This window comes from Miniopterus natalensis, chromosome 2, assembly GCF_054644295.1.
Source record: "Miniopterus natalensis isolate mMinNat1 chromosome 2, mMinNat1.hap1, whole genome shotgun sequence".
Lineage (NCBI taxonomy): Eukaryota > Metazoa > Chordata > Mammalia > Chiroptera > Miniopteridae > Miniopterus > Miniopterus natalensis.
This window is the reverse complement of record NC_142082.1, coordinates 86295764-86319428: the sequence shown is the minus strand read 5'-3', so window position 1 is coordinate 86319428 and position 23665 is coordinate 86295764. Positions and strand designations below refer to the sequence as shown.

General features: G+C 34.9%; 1 protein-coding gene across 4 annotated transcripts in view; it reads right to left on the bottom strand.

Moving 5' to 3' along the window:
• Positions 1–23665, bottom strand: part of NBEA (neurobeachin) — an 816964-nt gene that overhangs the window by 481209 nt on the left and 312090 nt on the right. For all 4 annotated transcript variants that reach the window (XM_016197269.2, XM_016197275.2, XM_087814370.1 and 1 more), the window contains one exon: positions 4177–4304. In XM_016197269.2, coding sequence (XP_016052755.2) covers positions 4177–4304 — 128 coding nt within the window. The remainder of the gene's footprint in view (positions 1–4176; positions 4305–23665) is intronic.

Below are 23665 nucleotides of genomic sequence, written 5' to 3'. Positions count from 1 at the left end.
TCTAACTGTATTTCATTTCCTGTCTTTGGATGCTTATGAAACTTCTGCTGTATTCTCATGATAATTAAGTTACCTTTAATATTCTTATGAGTTCTCAAGCAAACATAAAATGCTCACAGAATATAAATAGTGATTTTCCAGGGCCACTCTATGCCATGGTGAAACAAAACAGAGTGAAGGACACCATTTTAACAAACACACACACACCCCTAAGCATTTTCTCTTCTAATTAACTTGAGTGGTTACTGTTTCTTTATTACTAATTACAACTCTAGGCCCACCGTAGTTCTTAGGTCCCCTAAATAAAAACTACCAAGATCTAACCCACCTCCTGACAGTCCGCAAACAATCTACAACAGGCCCCACTTACTTAAATACAAACTTTAAAATAAACTCAACTTCTTCTTTAAAAGAAGCTCCACAGTACCTCTGAAGTGCATTCTCCATTGCTGCAGCAAGACAAATATAACAATTTTGGACCAAAGGTTGCTTTATCATCATGGGCTGATGGGTTTGATAGTTTCATACATATTTACTCTAACTTTTTTGTATTAGTTTGCAAACTGAAAACCTAGAATTTTCTTAAAGAAAATTCACTAAGCTCCAAATAACTACTGTTTTCAAAAATTCTTACTTATTGCCAAGAGAAACATATACACATCAAAAGCTATGTAAAAATAGCTACTGTTAATGAGTGTCCTTACAAGATGTTAACTAAATTGATTACTCTAGAATCATTCAGGAATAAATTTAACACAAGTTGACTAATAAAAGTCACAAACTTAAAAACTTAAGGAATATTATCTTTCTTAGTTTGCATTTTAAAGTACATAACAATATAAACTACCAAAGATCAATTATCCTATAAGAAAAAATTTAAATGAATACATGTGTGAGTTAAGAAAAAATGAATATAAAATAAGACATAAAATGCAATTCAAATATATTTTATGATTACTTAAGAGTACTCGCCTTTTCTTTTTGTAAGACATTAAAATATCTTTAGTTACCTAAATCCAGCTTTGTTCCTAACATATACAGATATATGATAAAAGTCAAAAGCAATGAGATTTATTCATCATTAGCACTATTTTTTAAACAGAACTATTCCATAGCTTGGGTAAAGCTATTTTTATAATTAAATCTCCTGAGTTCTTCACAACAGTTTGAGTTTTTCTTCTCAGAGGAGAGGAACAGTGTATCAAATTAGAGGAAAAAGGAAAATGGAACTGAGGGAAAAAGAAAGAATGATCAAGAGTACATGTTTAAGAATGAGAACATGAAAGGACATGTGTTTCCATAGGTTGGGGTGAAGGGCAAGAATGACCCTTGGATGAGTATAGCAGCTAACTCATGGGTGTTCATGACCAACATTGGGAATTCTGATGACAAAACACGCAGTTTTACCTCTCTTCTTATTTTCAAAACTTACCTTTACCAAAAATTATTAGCGAAAAAAATAATGTTCTATTCAAGTACAAGAAAAAAACTACTGAAGATTATGTACCATAATACGTTAGGCAGTGTTAATATAAACAATAAGGTTCTTTCTGTTTACAAGTGAAAAATAATTTTATTACTATTGCATAAATAAAATGGCACAGGACCACACAAAGAAGGCATTAATTTGGCATAAGAAACCAGAAGCATGACTCAAAAGATGAGAATAATTTGGGGGATAGAAAAAAGGAGAAAGATCCAATGAAGAAGGAAGAGCTGTACAAAAACAAGGAAATGTGATAATGTATAACTTGTTTGAATGTTTAAGGAATATTTTCTACAGCAAGAGGATGGAGATGAGTTGAATCTGAAAAAGATGGTTATGACTAAATTGTGAGGGATACCAAACATTGTTCTGTTACATAGCAGAGGTTTCTAGATTTTTGGATTGTATAAACGGGCAGCAATTTGAAGGACCATATTTTAAGGTTCTCAATTTTATATTTTGCTAAGTAATGGTATTTAAAAAACAGAACTCAGAACTTAAGATCTATCATTTAATATAATTTTATTAAGAGAAAGCATTTAAAAAAAAGAATACAAATATTACATTTACATAATCTTAAAAATAGGGTATATACCTTATATATTAAAATTAGGTTGCATCTTTGGATGCAGAAAAGTTACAAAATAAAATTGTATTTTGCCTGATGAACACAAAATGAACTTTCAATGTTTCATTTTTAGCACAGTCACTTTTTTAAAAATTCAAGTTGCATACTCTTAATGCTCTTTTCAATTCAATTCAGAATATCTGAGGTAAACTCAGAGAAGCCCAAGAACAAGTATTTTCCATTACCCAGCCATTTCTCCTATCTTCTCTCTGAAGTGCTGGGAAGAATATAAGAATCAGTCCAGATGTCTGGCCAAGGAAAATTCTGGAAACCCATATATGTGAGGTCCTGACTAACAGACAGAGCAGTTAAAAAGTTACCTGACAGCAGTTCCTTACATTTTAAAGTGTCATTAACTATCATTTAGGAACCAGTAATGTGAGTCTTATAGCTTAAAATAAATCTTTCTTTGCTTTGGCTGCTCAGAAACTTGGGGCTGATTTGGACCCATTACTGGCATTGCTACATTACTAAATGTGTTCCCTGCTTATTTTAGAATGTTCTTGATAATTATAAATTTCTACTATAAATTTGTCAAGTCATTTTAGGAAAAGATACACATAAACATAGAAAAATAAAAGATTTTTAGGGAATAAAGAAACATGTAAGATTTATGTTTTCAATAATGCTTATAAAACTTATTTCTTATTGTAAAAGTAACACATTACAGGGTCACTGCTCTGACTATTCTCTCTGCCTAGAGCACTCTTCTAGTAAGCTGTATGGCTCACCTCCTTTAAATCTTTGCTCAAATGTAACTTTTACTATTGGCCTATTTAAAAATCAATCACCCTTTTTAAAACTGCAATATAACCCTGCCATTTCTATAATCCCAGTCAGTAGTGTGGTACTTATCCTTTTACATACCATTTACCAACTTTCAACATTCGACATGATTTAAATATTTATGCTTAATGCTTATTTATTGCCTCTCCTTGCTAGATTATAAGATCCAAAAGGCAGGGATATTTGTCTGTTAGTTACTAATATATTCCAAGTACCTACAATAGCACTTAACCTAGAGCAAAAACTCAATATGTTTTATAAAAAATGAACAGCCCACCATGTGTTCTAAAAGCTTTACATTCATTATATAATTGAATCTTCACAAGAGTCCCATGAGGGAGGTGCTATCACTGATTACATTTTATAGAAAGGAACTAAGCTACAAAATGGCCAACTTAGTCTCAAAAGGTCATAGCGTTAAGAAAGTGGTGGAATAAGGATTTAAACTTAGTCCAGTTAGTAAATATTTCTGTCCCCCTAAAGGAAACAGATTGTGCAAAAGCAGTTGAGACAATGATAGAACAGGCAGAAGAAACCTGTAGTAAACAGGAAGTGAAAAGCAAACAAATACATAAGAGCTTCTAACCCCAACAAATGGCACTTAAAGCCATTATTCACTTACAGGATCATCTGAATATTGATTACACTTTTCTGAATTTCATGAATATTTATAAAACAAAACTTTTTAAAATAAGTAAGGCTTCAGATAACATTTTTTCAAAGCTACTCTCCTATTACAAGTGTATAACTTAAATCTTCCCAAGAGTTATTTACCTTCTTTGCCCTCTTACTCCATTTAAGCTGCTATTGAGTAAAAGACAACAGCTTCGATTCCCAGTTAAGTATTTCTTTACATTTTCTCAGTTAAAGATTCTCATATAACAAGTGTTATATGAATCAAATAAAGTCACTTAAAGAAGCCCGGCTCTTTGAAGGACGTTTTAGAGATCCTTGCTTAGTAAATACAGCATCCTAATGAAGGATATACAGCAGCCCTGATAGATTAGGACCATAAGAGCCAGAATGTCCCATTCCAACACCTTTTCAAAGTTCTCCATTCTGTTATTAGCTGTGCAATAACACTGACTGTGCAAACATGTTATTTTAAAAAAATGAACAAGGAGAAAGCATATATGAATATCTTATTAGCATTCATGGATGCAATGTCTTTATATTCTTTTGGCAATAAATATTCCTCCAGAAGTACAAATTATTCCATGATTAATAGAAACATTATAGGAAACTAAAATAATTAGAATAGAGAGAGAAATCATACCTTCTATCAATAGTTCTTGTCCATGACTGCCAAGAAGTGTACGAGATAGGAATGGGGCAAAGTCTACAAAAATTTCACGAAGAAGAGGAGCAACTTTTTCTAAAGCTCTTTCAAGTTTTGCAGTGATGCTGTTGAAATTAAGACATAAAGACTAGTAAATATAATTCAAAATAAGAAGTGAAATAAACTTTACTTCTAAATTAAAATCTTTGAAAATAATAAAAGTCCAATTCTAACACACTGAATAATAGTAACACTTCATGTAGAAGGGACATGGTATAATTTCACATCAGTCGTAAGGCTACTCAAAAGGTGACAGCTAAATTAGAATGATTATATGGTAAAAAGGAATTGGGGTTCTGTAACCTACCAGGGCCACAGACTCCATACATAATTCTAAGAGTTTCAAGAAAAGAAGTTCTTGTATGTCTTCTTTATCTTTCTATCCCTCAAAGAAAACAGTTTTCGAACACTTACTACATGGATCACTGTGCCAATTACAAAGAATTAACTCTTGATCTCAAGAGTTCCCTGAAAATTTCCTCAAAAGCTAAACAAGCCCAGCTAGCACTGCTCTGGGGTTGAGCATCAACCTATGAATCAGGAGGTCACTGTTCAATTCCCAGTCAGGGCACATGCCTGGATTTCGGGCTCAATCCCTGGCAGGGGGAGTGTAGGAGGCAGCCGATCAATGACTCTCTCATCATGAATGTTTCTATCTTGGTATCCCTCTCCCTTCCTTGCTCTGAAATCAATAAAAACATATTTTGAAAAATCTTAATGTTGGGGGGAAAAAAAGCTAAACAAATAAGGGAGTAAGTGGAATTCAGTGTAATGCAATTGAATTGCTTTGCTAAAGTAGGCATGTTCCATTTCATAAGTCCACTTAGTTTTATTTACCAATCCCTGCATTATTATTTACAGTGGAACCTCACTTCTCAAGTTTAATTCATTCTAGAAGGCTGATCGAGAAGCAATGTGTTCAAAAGCCGAATCATTTTTTCCCATTAGAAATAATGTAAATTGAAATAATTCGTTCCAGACCCTCAAATGATTCCCTGTTTTAAACCTTTCTTATAAATAGGGCATATGTAATGTACTGTTTAATATATAAACAAACACTTCTTTTCTTAAATTTATTGAACCATCCCCTTCTAGCCTTAAAGGAATCACTTTCAGCACTCCTTCCAGGGTTGTCTTTCAGGAATTCAGCATGTAGCATCTTCACTTTTTCACTTATCACTTTCCTCCAAAATGCAGTCACTGGCTAACTGCTTTTAGTTTATCCAAATCAACAACAGTTTTTCTACCTCTTCAATTGCCTGTGATCATTGCTTCTTCCACCCTTAGCAACATTAGCACTCTTGATGGTCTCTTTTTGTTCTAAAATTGTGCTAATTGTCCATTTTGTCAGCAAGGAAAGCAAAAAAATACACAAAAATATTCAAGCACAGTTTCCTGAGATATTAACAATGGAGGTTTAGTGGTAAACTGACTCACTCGCACATTCTCTCCTTTGTGGCCTGAGAGATGCTTTTTGTCATGCTGATGTAGCAGCATGAAAGGACTGTCAGACCAAGAACCAAACTTTGGTCCAACAACCAAGACATCATTTTCCTAAACAACTTAGTCAAGAACCGAATTGTTGGAGATGGGAGACTCTCAAGAACTGAGGTTTAACTGTATATTGTTCACTATTAAATTTTAAGTTATGTAACCTTATATAAGCACTATTTGAAATTCTTAAAAACACCTTGAGTAGTATATGTAAAAGAAAAATCATGGGTAAAAAGTAATTATGCTCTGGCAAATAAAAAAGTGTTTTGAAGGAAGACTGCTTAGACTGGAATGCTGGTTCTATTATATGCTACCTACATGATCTTGGGACATTAGAGTTCCCATGCCTGAAAAATGAAGATGATCATAGTCATTACTCAGTGAAGATTAAATAAGCTAAAGGATGTCAAGTACATAAGAAAGTACCTGGACACAGTGAGAGAGCTCTTATAACTGATACTTTGATTAAAAAACACCTATATTTACTCTTACAAAATGTGACTCTGATATATTTTAAAAATTCAATTTAATAATATAATATTAGATGACCACTCCCTTTGTCCATACAGAAAACATGTACAGTAAGGAATTAACTAATGCTTCAAAATAATACAATTTTTGCCACAATGCTAAGAAACATTTCTGTTATGCATGAGGAAAACATAATGACAAAAGGTAGTAATGGAGTAATTTGCAACATATTACTAATATTTAAAACTAAAACCACTGCTTTTTTTAAGCAATTCAATGATTAAATAGGGATTAGGAAATAATCTAGGATGCCTTCTTTCCTATTTTGAAAACAGCATGATCTGAATCCTTTGTGTACACAAAGCCTTACCATTAACACTTCTATTTGATTTTTGTCTCCTCTTATCTGAGTGGACAATCTTCGAGAAAGGAGAACTCAGAGAGGAAACTCATATTTAAGTACTTGCACAAACACTTAAAGACAATATTCTGAAGGAACAGCTTTAGGCAGGAAAAAAAGTTTGGGTGGGTCTTCGCAGACTTGCCGAAGCTAAAGTTTTCAGTATTCTTCCCTATCCTGTTATTCCTGAAACAAGCACCTATTTTAAGATGATGATTCGAAGACTTTAGTGTAGATCACAATCACCTGTAAGGCTTGTTTAAACACAGACTCCTAGAACCCCACCCCCAGAGTCCCTGATTCAGCTGGTCTGGGTATACTGTGAGAATTTGCACTTGTAACAATTCTCAGGTGGTCTAATACTGCTAATCTAGAAAACACATTTTGAGAATAACTGTTTTAATGAAAGTATTTACTACTAGTAAGTTGTAATAAAACAGCAAAGGAAAGTCTGCCTAAAGTCATAGAATAATCATGTTATTTCTAACTTTTAGTGAATATAGACATAAGTTCTTTTTTTTTTGTATCTACTACTTCATTCATTCCTTTTAACTCTCCAGGACCATTTCCTATGATTCTTCCGAACTAAAGTGATCCCCTCTACTGAGGAAATGTAAGTAAGAATGGTAAGCATGAACCTATGAAGGGAGAAAAATCTAGATGGAATGATTCTTGTTTGTTTCTGTAGCTGAATTCTGAGTGAAGCATGAATATTTATTTCTATTTAAGATTAATTAATGAGATTAAAATTACTTTTGAAAAATTCTAGATTTATACAGTTTCACATCATAGTTATCCTATTGGATTATACCATACTATTATACAATTAAATCCAGGAACATATTTTCCCTAGTTTAAAACTTTCCCCCCACATTTTACAGGTTTATGTATGATTTAGAGACTTCACAATTGCAAAAATACTGTTTTTGGTGATTAAGTTAAATATCAAATGGAAACTAATCAAAGCAATTAAGTGCATGTGTATTTAAATAGCATGTATTATTTACCTTGACTTAAGTATATGAATAAAAACAGACATCTCTCAGAGACTGAATCCCTATAATAAGATTTTTCACAACTATTTTTTTATAAAATTTAATAGAATATTAAATGATGTTTATACACATCATCCTGCAACCATAATTTTAATTTTCTAGTAGGGGACAAACAATGTAACATTTTACCCACCAACAGATCAAAGTTTTATCAAATAATACAAACAGATTTCTCTATCAAACAATAACAAAAATCTATGTGTAGAAATCCCATCGTCACCTTTTCACAGTGAAGAAAAAAGATAGGTGTTCTTTTGTTGTTGTTAATATTTATAGATTCCTCACAACGTACTTTAAAGGAAAGTAAACACTGTATGTGATCTTCTTACTTACATAATTTAAATTCTCAAAGGAAATGGTATAAACATAAATCTCAGCTTTATACCAACCTCTATTACCTAGCAAATAACTCCCAATTATTTAAAAAAAGACATTGTGCGTGTAGTGTTATTTCAATTCTCATCTGAAACACAATAAAAACTCCTTTTTCCCAATTGCAAGGCACATATTAAAAATGAATCTGTTAACATGTAAAAAAAAGTAAAAATAAGAATTGAACAAGGGAATACATCTTGGTCTTGTTTCCTATACATTTTTAGTATAATTTTTACTTTAAAATAGAAATAACACTTAATTGCCAGAAAAAAAACAAGGTTCCATGAAAAATTATTTTATAAGAAAAATTAGCACAGTTTAGGAAAAATAAACTTTTCAGTTTTATTTGAAAGTTTATTTTTATTTATTCAATAAAATATTCATTCAGTTTCAGGCATTTTATGCACAGAGATAATACAAGGGTGCACTAGATGGGAAATTAGCCCTATAAAGTCTTGAGTGAGGTTTATAATCTTAACACTTTAATAAGTTCTTAATATCTGGGAAAGTTCTTGGGCCCTAAATATAGAATTTGTCAACTCTAGAGTGAAATGCATTCTCTCAAGCTATCCACTTCTTTCTCCCACTCTATACTTTTTCATTCCCCTCAGTCACACCAATGATGCTTTTGATATTATTTTGACTTTGGCTATTTTTCTTGATAGTAAGAGTAAATTCTTTCAAGAAAGAGATTACTGATTTCCATGAAGAAAATTACCATTATGACATGAGAAATTTATCAAGTACTCTAACAAATTTACCAACTAAAGATAAACAAAACATTCAAAGAAAATGATAATGTTTTAAATGAAATTCTATAGATCCGATGCTTAGATTAAAACAATATGACTTAAAACATAACAGTTTATTATTATGGTTTGAAAAGCACAATTATGCATTGGTCTTTACCTGTATTAAGAAAATCTCATTTACAGAGATTTATAGATTTTAAGAAATTTGACTAAATAGCTAATTAACCTGTGGGAGAAAAACTGTTATGAAAACCCATAGTTGCAATGATTATCAAATCTTACCAAGTGTAACTGACCTGGAGACATATCCAAGGCCAAGGTGATTATAAATACATGAATCAGCAGAAAAAAGTAAGATTTATGTTTCTTGTTTTCTAAAGTCTGATTTCACAATAATGTTGATTATTTTCAAATATGTTTTATAATTCTAGAAAAAAATAATAGTTCTTCTTTTATTTAGGACATTGCTTACATTGTGAATTGTATTTTAATAAACAGCCTTATGTTTTTACCACTTCATAGTGTTATAATTTTATTTACTTTTGATTTTAATTTTTTGCATTCTCCTAGGTCCTTAGCATAATGTCAAAATATACTAAACACTTAATATTTTAAGTTGGTATGTTAAAGTTCTTACATTTTTGTCATTCATTTCATAAATCATACAAAATAATAGGTATATATAAAAATAAAATCTGGAATGAAAATGAGTAATTATGTACCCTTAAGCAATGTACCTAAAAGATATGGCTTAGATATAAAGAAAATTATTCCATTAGTGAATTCCACAGATTTTATTAATCAAATGCTCCTATGCAAATTAGGAAATGCAGGCAAAGGTAAGTGAACTGATTTGTCTAAGACTCGTGCAAAAAAAAGATAAGGAGAGTATTAATGATAGCAAAACCATATACTGTAAAGTTAAATTCTTAATCAGTTACATATTATGACTAATAATGGACAAACACTGACTTTAAATAATTTGTTCATATTTCACTAAACTTCTAGTATGAAATATAGACATACTAGACAGACATACTAGATAGATGAATAAGGTGCATCCTACATATCAGATCTGTGACACTAGAACCTACTGATAAACAGTTTCTTTAAAACAGCCACTAAGCAAAAAACATGAAGCTGAAAAAATTCTTGTTTATTTTATTTCCCCATAATCTTTTAAATTAAAAACTGATTTTCCTCTTATTCTTTTTTTAACAGAATCATATATATTTTCAAGTTCATGATGTACTGGTTAAGAAAGTAGATACAATTACAAAAGACTAAGAAATTAAGCCTAACTGGAATTCCTTTGTATGGGAGTTTGCTCTTTTATATGGTAAACTAAATTTGCAATACACATTTTTCAGGTTTCAAGAAATGTAATGCTGGGATGTCTTTAGATAATTATAAAAGCTTTTTTGGAGTTCACTTTTGAAAATTGCTAACTGCATATTTGTAGGGGAAAGAAAATGAAAGAAAATGAAATGGAGCAACTCTCCCCTTTCTAGTCAATTAGTCAAATAAAATGACATAAAAATTAACTATAATAAAATAAAAATATAAGGTCAAGAATATATGTCCATTTGAGCAAAAAAGAAAAGAAAAACAGAGAATTCATGGAAATGGACAACAGTGTGGTGAGTGCAGGGGTGAGTTGGTGGGGGTAGGTAGAAGAGGAACTAGAAGGGATAAAGAAAAGAATATATGCCATTTAACTGAGATAAAACAACAAACCTAGTAATATAAAGGCGGCTGTGTTTTAAATAAGTGATGTAAAATTTGAAGAACTAAAACTTTTACTACTAAACTACAATTTTAATATAATATAAAGAATGTCAATGTAGTAGACATTGTGGAAGATCATCAAAAACCTTCTTTAGGATAGAGACCCTCATTCCCTGGAAAGTTCAAAGTAGGACTACTGGGTTATGGCTCACAGATGAATTCCTCCCCAGAAGGAACCTGTCTCACCCAAAGTTGTGTCCCCACATCAGGAACAGGAGCAATTTACATTCAAACACTAGTCTTTAGGAGATAAAAATGCTCATTTGAGGACATTTGACTCATTTGAGGACATTTCTCAGAGCCAGTCCACTTTCATAGCTTTCCCATGGAATGGCCTGGGGCGTCCCTTATAATTGCATCACTTTCTTTCTGACCAGTCCTTCCTTTCCCACTTCATTCTAGATTGTGTGATCAAGAACATTCCTTAGTAAACCACCCGTATTCAATGCTCGATCTATGAATTTGTGTCCTGAGGTAGCAGTCAGTTAATGAGTGTTTTTTAGTATAGTTCTTGGTTCACATAATATTTTTTGAAAATACAAATTGGAAAATCATTGATAAGGTATATGAAGATTTAAAGAGAAATAAGGAACTTCCATTTTGCTTGTAGAAAGCTGGGAAGGGTCATTCCCACACTAATCACAAGAGAAAGCAAGATAATCTACAGAAGTATGCGGTTGTTATAATATCAGAGAGATGAGATTGCAGGCCAACCAACTAGCCTTGAAATCTGAAGACAGGAGCCTCCAAGGAGACATGGGAGGGGTGCAAGAACTTGCTTCCTTGGGGCAAGAGAGCAGGACGCAGAAACAGATAAATCAAAAAAGAAAGAAAGAAGAAGACAAAGAAAGAAACAGATGCTTTTAATAAATTGCTGACGTCCAAATGTGAGCTAATGTGAGATAAAACCTTCAGCGCTGTAGACACTAAGAGTTTGCAGTCATCTGCAGGCTCTTCTCCACAGCCCTCATCATTACTCATGAGGAAGCCCAGGACAGTATAGAAGACTGAGCAACTTCTTCAGGGCTGCAGGTGAAGGGAGAGAAACAGTAACTGCTGCAGAAAGACACAAAGCCCGGCTTAGATCCTTCTTCTCTATATCTTCTTCGAAACAAAGTCTTCTACATCTTAGAAAAGGGTAGCAAAGCCTTTCACTTTCAGGTTTCAGGAGAAAGCCTGTTGAAGCTAGAGAATGGGAACAGAAAAAACTCTCTACTTTGGAGAGGGGCAGGATTTTATCTTGAGTCCTTATATCTAGATATTGTCCAACCACTTGGGAATGGGTAGGAAGAGTGGAAAAGCCCTACTTCAGAGATGCAGAGCAGCACCTGCCCAAAACTAAGTCTGAACCAGAACAACAGAAAACAAGCCCATGTCCCCCAAACACCAGGCTTGCAAGTATCCAATAACAAACAACAGAATACTGTTGCAGAAGCAGAAGCTGCTATACTATAGAGAACCTCTTTGAAGTATAGGATCAAAGGAAAGCCTAAAGATGAGGGTAAAATAGGAACACAGAGTAAAATACTCTGACAAACCAGCCCCTAGACTAACACAAAGAAGCGGTAGAGGAATTAAAAGCACTGAGAGTAACTAAAAGAAAACACAAAGCTACCTCAACTCCTGAGTAGAATGTCTTAAATCTCAAAATAGAAGGCCTAGCATAAGAAGAGTCAGGAGCATTTGCGGCATAAATATTATGAATGTCAGTCACTATTGTCCTATATACAATGTCCAGTTTTCATCCAAAAAATATAAGACATACAAAGAAGAAAAATCAATGTAGTCAGAATCACAAACCAACAGAATCAGAGCCCACAAATAAACCAGATATTGAAATTAGCAAAGAATTTAAAATAACTATAATAACATTTACAAGTTAATTAATAGTTGAAAAGATAGTCAACATGCATAAACAGATGAGGAACTTTAGCACAAAGTAAAAAACTATAAAAAAAGAAACCATGCTACCAATTGAAAATATACTAAAAAAGACAATAATACCTTCAATAGGCTTATCAATAGACTTAATAGCACCAAGGAAAGAATCCGTGCATTAGAAAATAGTCCAATAAAAAAAGACATATTAAAACAAATAAAAATTAACCCAGCTGGTGTGGATCAGTGGTTGAGCATCGAACCAAGAACCAAGAGGTCTCTGGTTCAATTTCCGGTCAAGGCACATGCCCAGGTTGCGGGCTTGATCCTTGTTAGGGGGAGTGCAGGAGGCAGCAGATTGATGTTTCTTTCTCATCTATCCCACTCCATTCCTTTCTCTCTAAAATCAATTAAAAACATACATATTAAAACAAATAGAGATTAACCAAAGAACTTATATGCATATATGCATAGCCCATGGATACAGACAATAGTGTGGTGAAGGCCTGGGGGGGATGGGGCAGAGGCTGGGTGGAGGAGGGCAAAGGGGAGGAAAATGGGGGATGTCTGTAATAATGTCAACAATAAAACAAAAATTTTTAAAGAGAGAAAAATATATGTATATATAATGGGAGAGGGAGAGAGAAAGATACAGGGCAAGTGCACGCAAGAGCTATGAAACAGTATAAAATAGCCTTATATAAATGTGATTAGAATCCCAGAAGAAGAAATGTGGTATGCTAAATAATGGCTGTCCAAAGATGACCAAACTATAATCCCTGGAACTTGTGAATAAGTTTTGATACATGATGAAAGGGACTTTATAAATGAAAATCAGGTTATGTAAATTAAGTTAGAGAGATTATCCTATATTATGTAGGTGGTCCCAAACTAATCAAGGAAACCTAAAAAAGCAGAAAACTCTATGGGTGAAGTCAGAGAGTTGTGGAAGTAGAGGAAGGCAGAAGAGATGTATCAGCAGAAGTCAGAGGGACCCCAATTACAAAAAGAATGTGATACATTGTCACTGATTCTGAGTGCAGGGGCCACATGTGAGGATTTGAAAAGAGAACCTAGGAGCTAAGAGCTACCCCAGACTGACAATCAACAAAGAATTACAACCAAGTCATTTTAAAAATTATCTTTATTATTGAAAGAATTACAGATGTTCCCCTTTTCTTCCCATTGAGCCCCTCCACATTGACCACCCCCAGGCCTTTACCACACTATTGTCTATGTCCATAGGTTATGCATATATGCATATAAGTTCTTAGTTTATTCTCTCCCCACACACACACCCACACACCCTGCCTTCCCTCTGAGATTTGTCAGACTGCTCCCCTCTTCTATGTCTCTGGATCTATTTTGTTCATCAGTTTGTTTTGTTTATTTGGTTCCACATATGAGTAAGATCATGTGATACTTGTCTTTCTCTGACTGGCTTATCTCCCTTAGCATAATACTCTACAGGTCCCACCATGCTGTTTCAAAAAGTAAGGGATCTTCTTTTTTAGAGCTGCATAGTAGTCCATGGTGTAAATGTCAGAAAAGATGATTGATATGATTTCAATCTTCTTGAACTTGTAGAGACTTGTTTTGTGTCCTAACATGTGGTGTATGTTTGAAAATGCCCCATGTGCCCTTGAGGGGAATTCATATTCTGTAGCTTTGGGGTGAAATGTTCTGTAAATGTCAATTAAATCCATTTGATCTCATGTGTCATTTAAAGTAACTGTTTCTTTGTTGATTTTTTATCTGGAAGATCCATCCAGTCAAGTCAGTTAAGTATTAAAGTCCCCTACTATTACTGTACTGCTGTTGATCTCTCCTTTAAAGTCCTCCAGAAGTTTTTGGGATTTTTTTCAGCCTGCATGAGTCTTTTGTTCTGAGGTGGGACTCTTGTAGACAGCATATTTTTGGTTCATGTTTTCTTATCCACTTGTGTGATTTTCCCTCACCAGGTTAGGGAAGTTTTCTGCCATTATTTCTTCAAACAGGGTCTCTAACCCTTGCTTAATTTCTACATCTTTTGGTACTCCTATGATGCAAATATTGTTACAGTCCACGTTGTCCCACAGCTCCCTTAAACTCTTCCTGTTTTTCAATTGTTCTTTTCTTTTTGATTCTCTGATTGATTTTTTTCTACCCTGTCTTATAATTCACTGATCCAATCCTCAGCTTCCCCTTATCTGCTGTTTATTCCTTCCAACGTATTTTTTATTTCTACCATGCTATTTTTAATTTCCTTCATAGTTTCCGTATCTTTACTCATGCTATTGAGTATCCTTATGATCAGTACTCTGAACTCTATATCTAATAGACTGCTTATCTCCATTTCATTTAGCTCTTTTTGTGGAGAATTCTTTTGTTCTTCCACTTGGGGCTTGTTTTTTGTCTCCCCATTTTGGCTTCCTGTTTGGCTTTGTTTCTATGTGTCAGAAAGATTTGCTAGGACCCCCAGTCTTTTGGATGGTCTCTGGTGCAGGCCAGTGTCCAATGCCTTCAGTACCGTTTGAAGCTTTCAGCACTTCACAGCTTGTGGTTCCCTCTGGTAGGGCTGGGTGGGTATGGAAAAGACCAAGATGTGCACCAAGGTCCGCTTTTCTAAGCCCTGGTTCCAGAAGCAGATCAGGCAAAGACTCAAAGCATCCAGAGAATGACTGTTATTCAGTCTTTTAATGAGCCTCAGGCTATAGAAACTCCACCTGGTAGGGTGAGAGGTTTTTAGTGGGTGGGGCAATTGCTTCCCCTACAGGCAAAAGTTGATTGGATGGTAAACGTCCACCTGAGGAAAGTGTCCTCTGCACTATGGGGAAATGACTCAGCACAGAAGTCCAGATAGCTGCCCTCATAGCTCTATACTCCCAGTCAGCAACTCTGGATTCTACTCACACAGCTCCAGTCCACTTTGCACTCCTTCTTCCAGAGGCCAAGGTGAGTGGCTGCACATAAAATTCTATATTGACCCTTTAAGAGGGTGCCTGCATTTGCAGCATTCTCTCCCTGGCAGAGAAAAACCCGGCAGCTTTTCACAGGCGGATGTTATGTGGGCACCTTTCTCAGTTCTGGTGCTCTGGGCTGGAAAACCCAGCTTGTGGTTTAGGCCCCAGAGTTCTCAGTAGGAACCTCCCACAGCTGAGCTATCCCTCTGGAACTTCAGCTGCTGCCTTTGGGAGCCTGTACAGCTCTCTTGAGCCTCCACACTTCCTACCAGTCTTTATGTGGTCTCCACTTTAGGTCCTTGGTTATGAGGGTGCTCTTCAGCTAGTCTTCAGTTGATTATTCAGGATGGTTTTTCTATATTTTAGTTGTAATTCCAGTTTGTTCCTGGGAGAGTGTCAGTGTAGCTTCCATTCAATCTGCTGTAACCTTGGAATCTCCCATAAGTCCTTTAGTTGTGTAAAACTAAATTCTGCCAACAACCTGAATGAATCTGATTAGCTTCCAAAGCCTTGAATAAGGAACACAATAAGGAATGCAAAAATCATGATTTTATCCCAGTGTGACCTCTAATGTACTTTAACCAAGAGATCATTACATAATAAATGGGTATTGTTTTAAGCTGCAAAATTTGTGACAACGTATTATGGTAGCAATAGAAAACTAACACAAGGAAAGAGAAGATAGAGCAGAAAAAATGTGAATAGATAATGAGAATTTTCCAGAAATGCTATAAAGGCTCTTAAATAGTCGATGCAAAAAGCACAGAAAAAACAAGCATAATAAATATTAACTAATAACCTATATTTGTTATAATAAATTGTTGGAAATCCAAACATAAAATGAGCCCGGCCAGGCGTGGCTCAGCGGTTGAGCATTGGCCTAGGATCCAGAAGATCATGGTTCGATTCCCAGTCAGGGCACATGCCTGGGTTGTGGACTGGATCTCCAGTCGGGGGAGTACAGGAGGCAGCAGATCAATGACTCTCTCATCATTGATGTTTCTATCTCTCTCTCTCCCTCTCCCTTCCTCTCTCTGAAATCAATAAAGATATATTAAAAAAAAAAAACACACACAAAAAAAACAAATATAAAATGAAACATTTAAGAAGGCCGTTAGAAAGTAAAGACAAATTATAAAAAAGAACAATGGTAAGAATGACATTCTCATTAGAAACTCTGCAGGCCAGAAGACAATGAAATAAAATATATTTCATAAAAATGTCAGTATTAGAAGGCAGGTCCAAAATGTCAATGTAGGGGAACACTGTGCTCACCCTCTCCCAAGAACACATTGAGCATACGCCTATATTTAGAGCAATTCCTCCTGAGAAACAACTGAGAGCCAATTCAACCGTTTCTGCACAGCAAACAAGAGAGAGAGACCACATAGAGAAAGTTGGGGAAACACAGGAACTATCCAGGAGCTGAAGGAACTATCCAGGACCAAAGGAACCAGTGAACGTCACTGTTTACATTTCCCCTGCACTTGGATAGTGGGTGAAAGCTCTATCCAGATTCTCTGGCTGACCTGCAGGACTATTTTAGCAAGTCCCCAGCCACCCCTCTCAAAGCTAGATCTAACAGGAATAGGAGAACACCATAGCTCGTGTACAGGGGCTCTGCAATATAGAGATCTAGCAGGTACAGCCAACGGGCTGCATGTGCACACAGAGCCCACCCCTGAAGTGAATGTGGAGCTGGCAAACTGCTGTGGTACCCACACACAGATCTGCCCTTTTCAGATAAAGTGTGAAGTAATGGTGTGCTCCAGCCCTCACACTTGGGGCTGTCTTGCCCACAGAGGTTTTAGAACAAGCAAAGTGCAGCAACGTATGCACACAGGGTTGCCCCATCCTCACAAAGTGAGGAAATAACAAAGTGTGAGGTACCTGCAGCCAGGGCTGCCCTGTGCAGAGATAGTGGGGCACTGCTGTGCACACACATGGGGTTGCCTGCCTGGCAAGGGTGCAGAACTAGCAAAGTATAGTGGTGTGCACACATAGTATTGCCCCATCCAGAGAAAGTGAGGAAACAGTAGGGAGCTACAAAGAGTGCAGTCAGAGCAGCCCTGCCTAAACCTGGCTCAGAACACAGACAATTAAAGCAACAAGGCATACCTCTTGCACACCGGGCAACCCAACCTGGATCACAAAGGGTAAGAAAGTGCTGTCAGACCAGGCTGCTCCACCTGGAACCCACTTCTGACGAGCTGGCACACTAAGCAATGCATGCAACTTCCCCAACTACAACTAGCCTGCCAAAACCATCCAGCACAAAGTATATATGAAGAAATAATGGCCGAAAACATTCCTAATCTGAGGGAGGAAACAAACATCCAGGTCCAGGAAGCACAGAGAGTTCCAAACAAGATGAACCCAAAGAGATCCACACAAAGACATACGTAATTAATATGGCAGGAATTAAAGTTAAGAGACAATCCTGAAAACTGCAAAGAAGGAAACAAGTCATGTACAAGGGAAATCTCATCAGGCTATCAGCTGATTTCTCAGCAGCAACTTCACAGGCTAGAGGGGGTGGCAGGAAATATTTAAAGTGCTAAGGAAAGCAAACTATAACCTAGTGTACTATACATCCCACAAAGTTATCATTCAAAATTGAAGGAGAGATAAAGAGTGTCGCAGACAGTTGAAAACTGAAGTTCACTACCACTAAACTGGCTTTACAATAAACATTCAAGTGTTTTCTTTATGCAGAAAAGGCCTTACCCACATATAAGACACAGAAAAGAATCACCCATTACTATGAATGTTAAAAGAAAAAGTAGCAAAACTAAAGATAACTGTTAGGGCAGTAAAGAGATAGGAAAATTCCAGGGCAAGTGGAATAGAGAAACTGAGACAGGAAAGTTAAAGCAAGGCCAAACAGTGTGGGCAATTTACAGCCAGCTTGTAAATAACAAGCCATTATTTTCCCCAGCCAAGGACACTTGAGGGCAAATGGTTAAAAGCCTCCCTAACAAGAGAATGCAGGAAAGGACAGGACAGGAAAGGGGAAAGGAAAAAACAGTTTTACTCCCTAAGCAGAGAAGACAGCAGTCTCAAGGTGTGGCAAGATAAAATTGCCAGGTGTTAGTCATGAATTCTGGGAAGGCCATAACAAAGTAAAAAGGGACCTTAAGAATCTGTACCACAAAATATTCAGCAGAGGAATGTGGGTTTTTTTGTAAATATATCTTTTTATTGATTTCAGAAAGAGGAAAGGAGAGGGAGAGAGAGAGGTAGAAACATCAATGATGAGAGAGTCATTGATTGGTTGCCTCCTGCACACACCCAACTAGGGATCGAGCCCGCAACCCAGGCATGTGCCCTGACTGGGAATCAAACCCCAATCGCCTGGATCCTAGGTTGACGCTCAACCACTGAGCCATGCCCAGCCTGGCAGCAGAGGAATATTTGAAACCTATAATCAGGAGGGTATATAACTCCTCAAACCCCCATCCAACTTGCTCTTCAGATTAGCTGAGAGCCCACCTGTGCTTCATAAGTCAGATGACAGGTTTGCTTACCTTGTCTTTAATAAAGGTACATGTTTCAATTGTTTTAATAAAATTGACTTAACCACAATGCAATCAAGGCCTCTCATATAAAGTCATTTAAATGAGAGGACAAGGATCGAAGTTGGAGACAACCCTCTACCTCTGCTCTGACTCAGGGGGCTGACTGATAACACCTTTTCTGGGGTCTCTGGGAAGCCTCTAACATAACTACAATAAAATAGTCAGGGATGCATAAAACAAGAGATGTAAAACATGATGTCAAAAAGAGAAAGAGTGGCAGGAGAAATATTTAGTAATTTTTGTTTGCATTTGAAATTAACCAACATTCAGGTTCAAATAGACTGCTGTAAATATAAATGGATATGTATGAACCTCATGGTAACCACAAACCAAAACCTACCAAAAATACAAAAAAATAAAGGAACCTAGTCAAAACACTAAAGAAAATCAGCAAATTCAAAGGAAAGAGATCAAGAGACGAACAAAGGAACAGAGAACAACAACAAATTGCCAATTAACAAAATGACAATAAGCACATACTTATCAATAATGTAAACAAACTAAATGCTCCAGTAAAAAGATATTGGGTGGCAGAATGGACTTTTAAAAAAAAGACCCATCTACATGTTGCTTATAAAAGACTCACTTTAGATCAAAAGACACACACAGACTGAAAGTGAAGGTATGAAAAAAGATAGTCCATGCAAACAGAAATGAGAAGAAAGCTGGGGTAGCAATACTCGTATCAGACAAAATAGACTTTAAAACAAAGAACCTAAAAAAGAGACAAAAAGGACATTACATAATAATAAAAGAGTCAATCCAAGAAGAGGATATAACAATTGTAAATATCTATTATCCAATGTAGTAGCACCCAAGTATATAAAGCAAATATTAATGGACATAAAGCAAAAAATGAACAGTAATACAATAATAGTTGGGAACTTTATGGACCCAGCATGCTTCCGCTGCGCCACTCTGCTACCGGTATTAGTTGGGAACTTTAAACCCACTTATCTCAATGGATAAATCATGCAGACAGAAAATTAATAAGGAAACAATGGCCTTAAATGCTACATTATAACAAGTAGACTTAATATACATTTATAGAACATTTCATCCTCATTGCAGATGACACATTTTTCTCAAGTGCACATGAACTATTTTCCAGGATATACTATGTATTGGGCCAGAAAACTAGATTCAAAATTTAAGAAGATTAAAATTATATCAAACTTGTTTTCTGACGACAACGACATTAAACTAGAAATTAACTATAGGAAGAAAACTGTAAAAAAATCATAAATACATGGAGATTAAACAGCATGTTATGTCCAGCTGGTGTAGCTCAGTTGGTTGAGCATTGTCCAGTGCACAGAAAGGTCACCAGTTACACTCTTGGTCAGAGCACATGCCCAGGTTGTGGGTTTGGTCTCCAGTTGGGGTGTGTACAGGAAGCAACTGATCGATGTTTCTCTCTCTCTCTCCCTCTCCCTTCCTCTCTGTGTGAAATCAATAAAAACATGAAAAAAACAAACAAAACAAAAACCAGCATGCTACTAAACAACCAATAGGTCAAAGAGGAAATCAAACAGAAAATCAAAAATTACCTTGAGAAAAATGAAAATGAAAACACAACTTTACAAAATGTATAAAATGCAACAAAAGCAGTTATAAAGGAAGGTTCATAATTATACAAGTCTATCTTGAGAAACAAAAAAAATCCCAAATAAATAATCTAACTTTACATGAAAAGAAACTAGAACAAGAAGAACAAACAAAATCCAAAGTAAGTAGAAGGAAAGAAATAATGAGTATCAGAGCAAAAATAAATGTCATAGAAACTAAAAAAAAGCACCAGAAAAAAATCATCGAAACTAAGAACTGGTTCTCTGAAAGGATAAATAAAATTAATAACTCACTAGAGCAAGATGCATCAAGAAAAAAATGGCTGGGCAAATAAATAAAATCAGAAATGTAAAAGGAGAAATTACAACCAACACCACAGAAATACAGAAGATAATTAAAGAATACTATGAATAATTATATGTCAACAAATTTGACAATCTAGAAGAAATGGATAAATTTCTAGAAACATAAAACCTTCCAAGACTAAAGCAGGAAGAAATAGAGAATCAGAGCAGACTGAATACAGGCGATAGAAACAGTAGTAAAAGAACTCCCAAAAATAAAAGCCCAAGACCCAGCAGATTCACACTTGAATTCTACCAGACATTTGAAGAAAAATTAGTATTTATCCTCAAACTATTCCAAAAAATTGAATATGAAGAAACACTTCCCAAATAATATTATCCTGATACCAAAATCAGCCAAGAACACCACAAATAAAGAAAATTACAGGTGAATACCTGTGATGAACATACGTGTAAAAATTCTCAACAAAATACTAACAAATTAAATTCAGCAATATATTTTTTTAAATTATACACCAAGATCAAGGGAGATTTATATTAAGGATGCAAGGTGGTTCAGTATCTACAAAATAATTAATTTGATTCATTATATCAACATAGCCAAATATAAAAATCATATAATCATCTTAAGAGATGCAGGAAAATTACTTAACAAAATTCAACACCCATTTACGATAAAAAATAAAAACTGTCCAAAAAGTGGTTATACAGGAACTTACTTCAATATGACAAACTGAAAGCTAACATCATACTCAATTGTGAAAAGCTGAAAGCTTTTCCTCTAAAATCAGGAACAAGACAAGAATGTCTACTCTCACCACTATTAATCAATATAGTTTTGGGAGACTAGAAAAAAAAATAAAAGACATCCAAAGTGTTAGAGTTCTTAAGCAGAAAAATAATACTTGCAGATGGTATGGTACTATATATGACAAACAAACCCTAAATAATCCACCAAGGAATTAACAGAATAAATGAACTCAGTAAAGTTACAGGATATAAAATTAATGTACAGAAATCCACTGCATTTCTGTACACTAGAAATGATCAGAAGTAGGAATTCTGAAAACAATAACATTTACAGTTGTATCAAAAATAATAAAACACCTTGGAATAAATTTAAACAAGTAGGTGAAAATTTGTACTCTGAAAATTATAAGACTATAAAAAAGAAACTTAAGAGGACACAAATAAGTGGAAGGATATACCATGGGGCATAGGGGTTATAAGGGATCATGGACTAAAAGGGTTAATATTATTAAAATGACAATACTACCAATATCAACCTACAGATTAAATTCAATCACTGTCAAAATACCAGTGGCACTCTTTTCAGGACTAGAACAAATAATCCGAAATTTATGGAATCATAAAAAGACCATGAATAGCCTAAGCAATCTTGAGAAAAAACAAAGGGAGAAGTATTACACTCTCTGATTTCAAAACTATACTACAAATCTATAATAATCAAAACTGTATGGTATTTGCAAAAAAACAACAACAAACAGACACATAGGTCAATACAACAGAATAGAAAGCCCAGAAATAAACTCTTGTTTCTATGGTCAATTAATCTGCAAAAGAGAATGCAAAAATATACTACGGAGAAATTACAGTCTCTTCAATAAACGGTATTGAGAAAGCTATATACAGGTATATGCAAGAAAATAAAACTGGATCACGTTCTTACACCGTATATAAAAATGAACTCAAAATTGACTAAAGACTTAAATTGAAGAACTTGAAACCAAAAAAATCTCCTTGAAGAAAACATAGGCAGTAAACTATTTGACAGAAGTCTTAGTCATACATTTTTGGTTATGTCCCCTCAAGCAAGGGAAACAAAAGCAAAAATAAACAAATGGGACTTCTTCAAACTAAAAATTTCTGTTCAGCAAAGGAAACCATCAACAAAACAAAAAGATAACTTAACAAATGGGAGAATACATTCACAAATGATATGTAAATTAAGGAGTTAATATACAAAACTTATAAGGCATTCATACAACTTAATAACAAAAAATAATTTAATCAAAAAATGGGAAGAGGACATAAGACAGTTCTCCAAAGAAGACATACAAATTACCAACGGACATATGAAGAATGATCAACATCACTAATCATCAAGAAATTCAAATCAAAACCACAATGAGATATCATCTCACACCTGTCAGAATAGCTATTATCAAAAAGTCAACTAGTAACACGTTGGTGAGGATGAGAAGAAAAGGGAAACCATTGTGTAGTATTGGTGGGTCTTCAAAATGCTGCAGTCACTATCGAAAACAGCATGGGGATTCCTCAAAAAACAAAAAATAAAATTAACACAAGACTCAGCAATTTCTCTTCTAGGTATTTATTGGCAGAAAATGAAAACACTAATTCAAAAATATATATGCACCCTATGTTCACTGAAGCAGTATTTATAATAGTGAAGATATAAAAGCAACCCAGGTGTCCATCAGCAGATGAATGGTTAAAGAAGGTATTATTCAGCAATATAGAAAGAAAATAATATCTTGCCATTTTCAAAAAATAGGTATAGACCTAGAGGGTATTATGCTAAGTGAAATAAGTCAGACAGAGAAAGACAGATAATGCATTATTTCACATATGTGAAATCCAAAAATCAAAACCACCAAATGAACAAAACAAAACAAAAACAGACTAACGCAAACAGAGATCAAACTGACAGTTGCCAGAAGGGTGGAGGGATGGGTGAGAAAGGAGAAGGGAAATACAGTCAATAATACTGTGATAAGTTTGATTACTTATCAGTGATAGAAGATTACTAGACTTAGTGTGGTAATCACATTTGT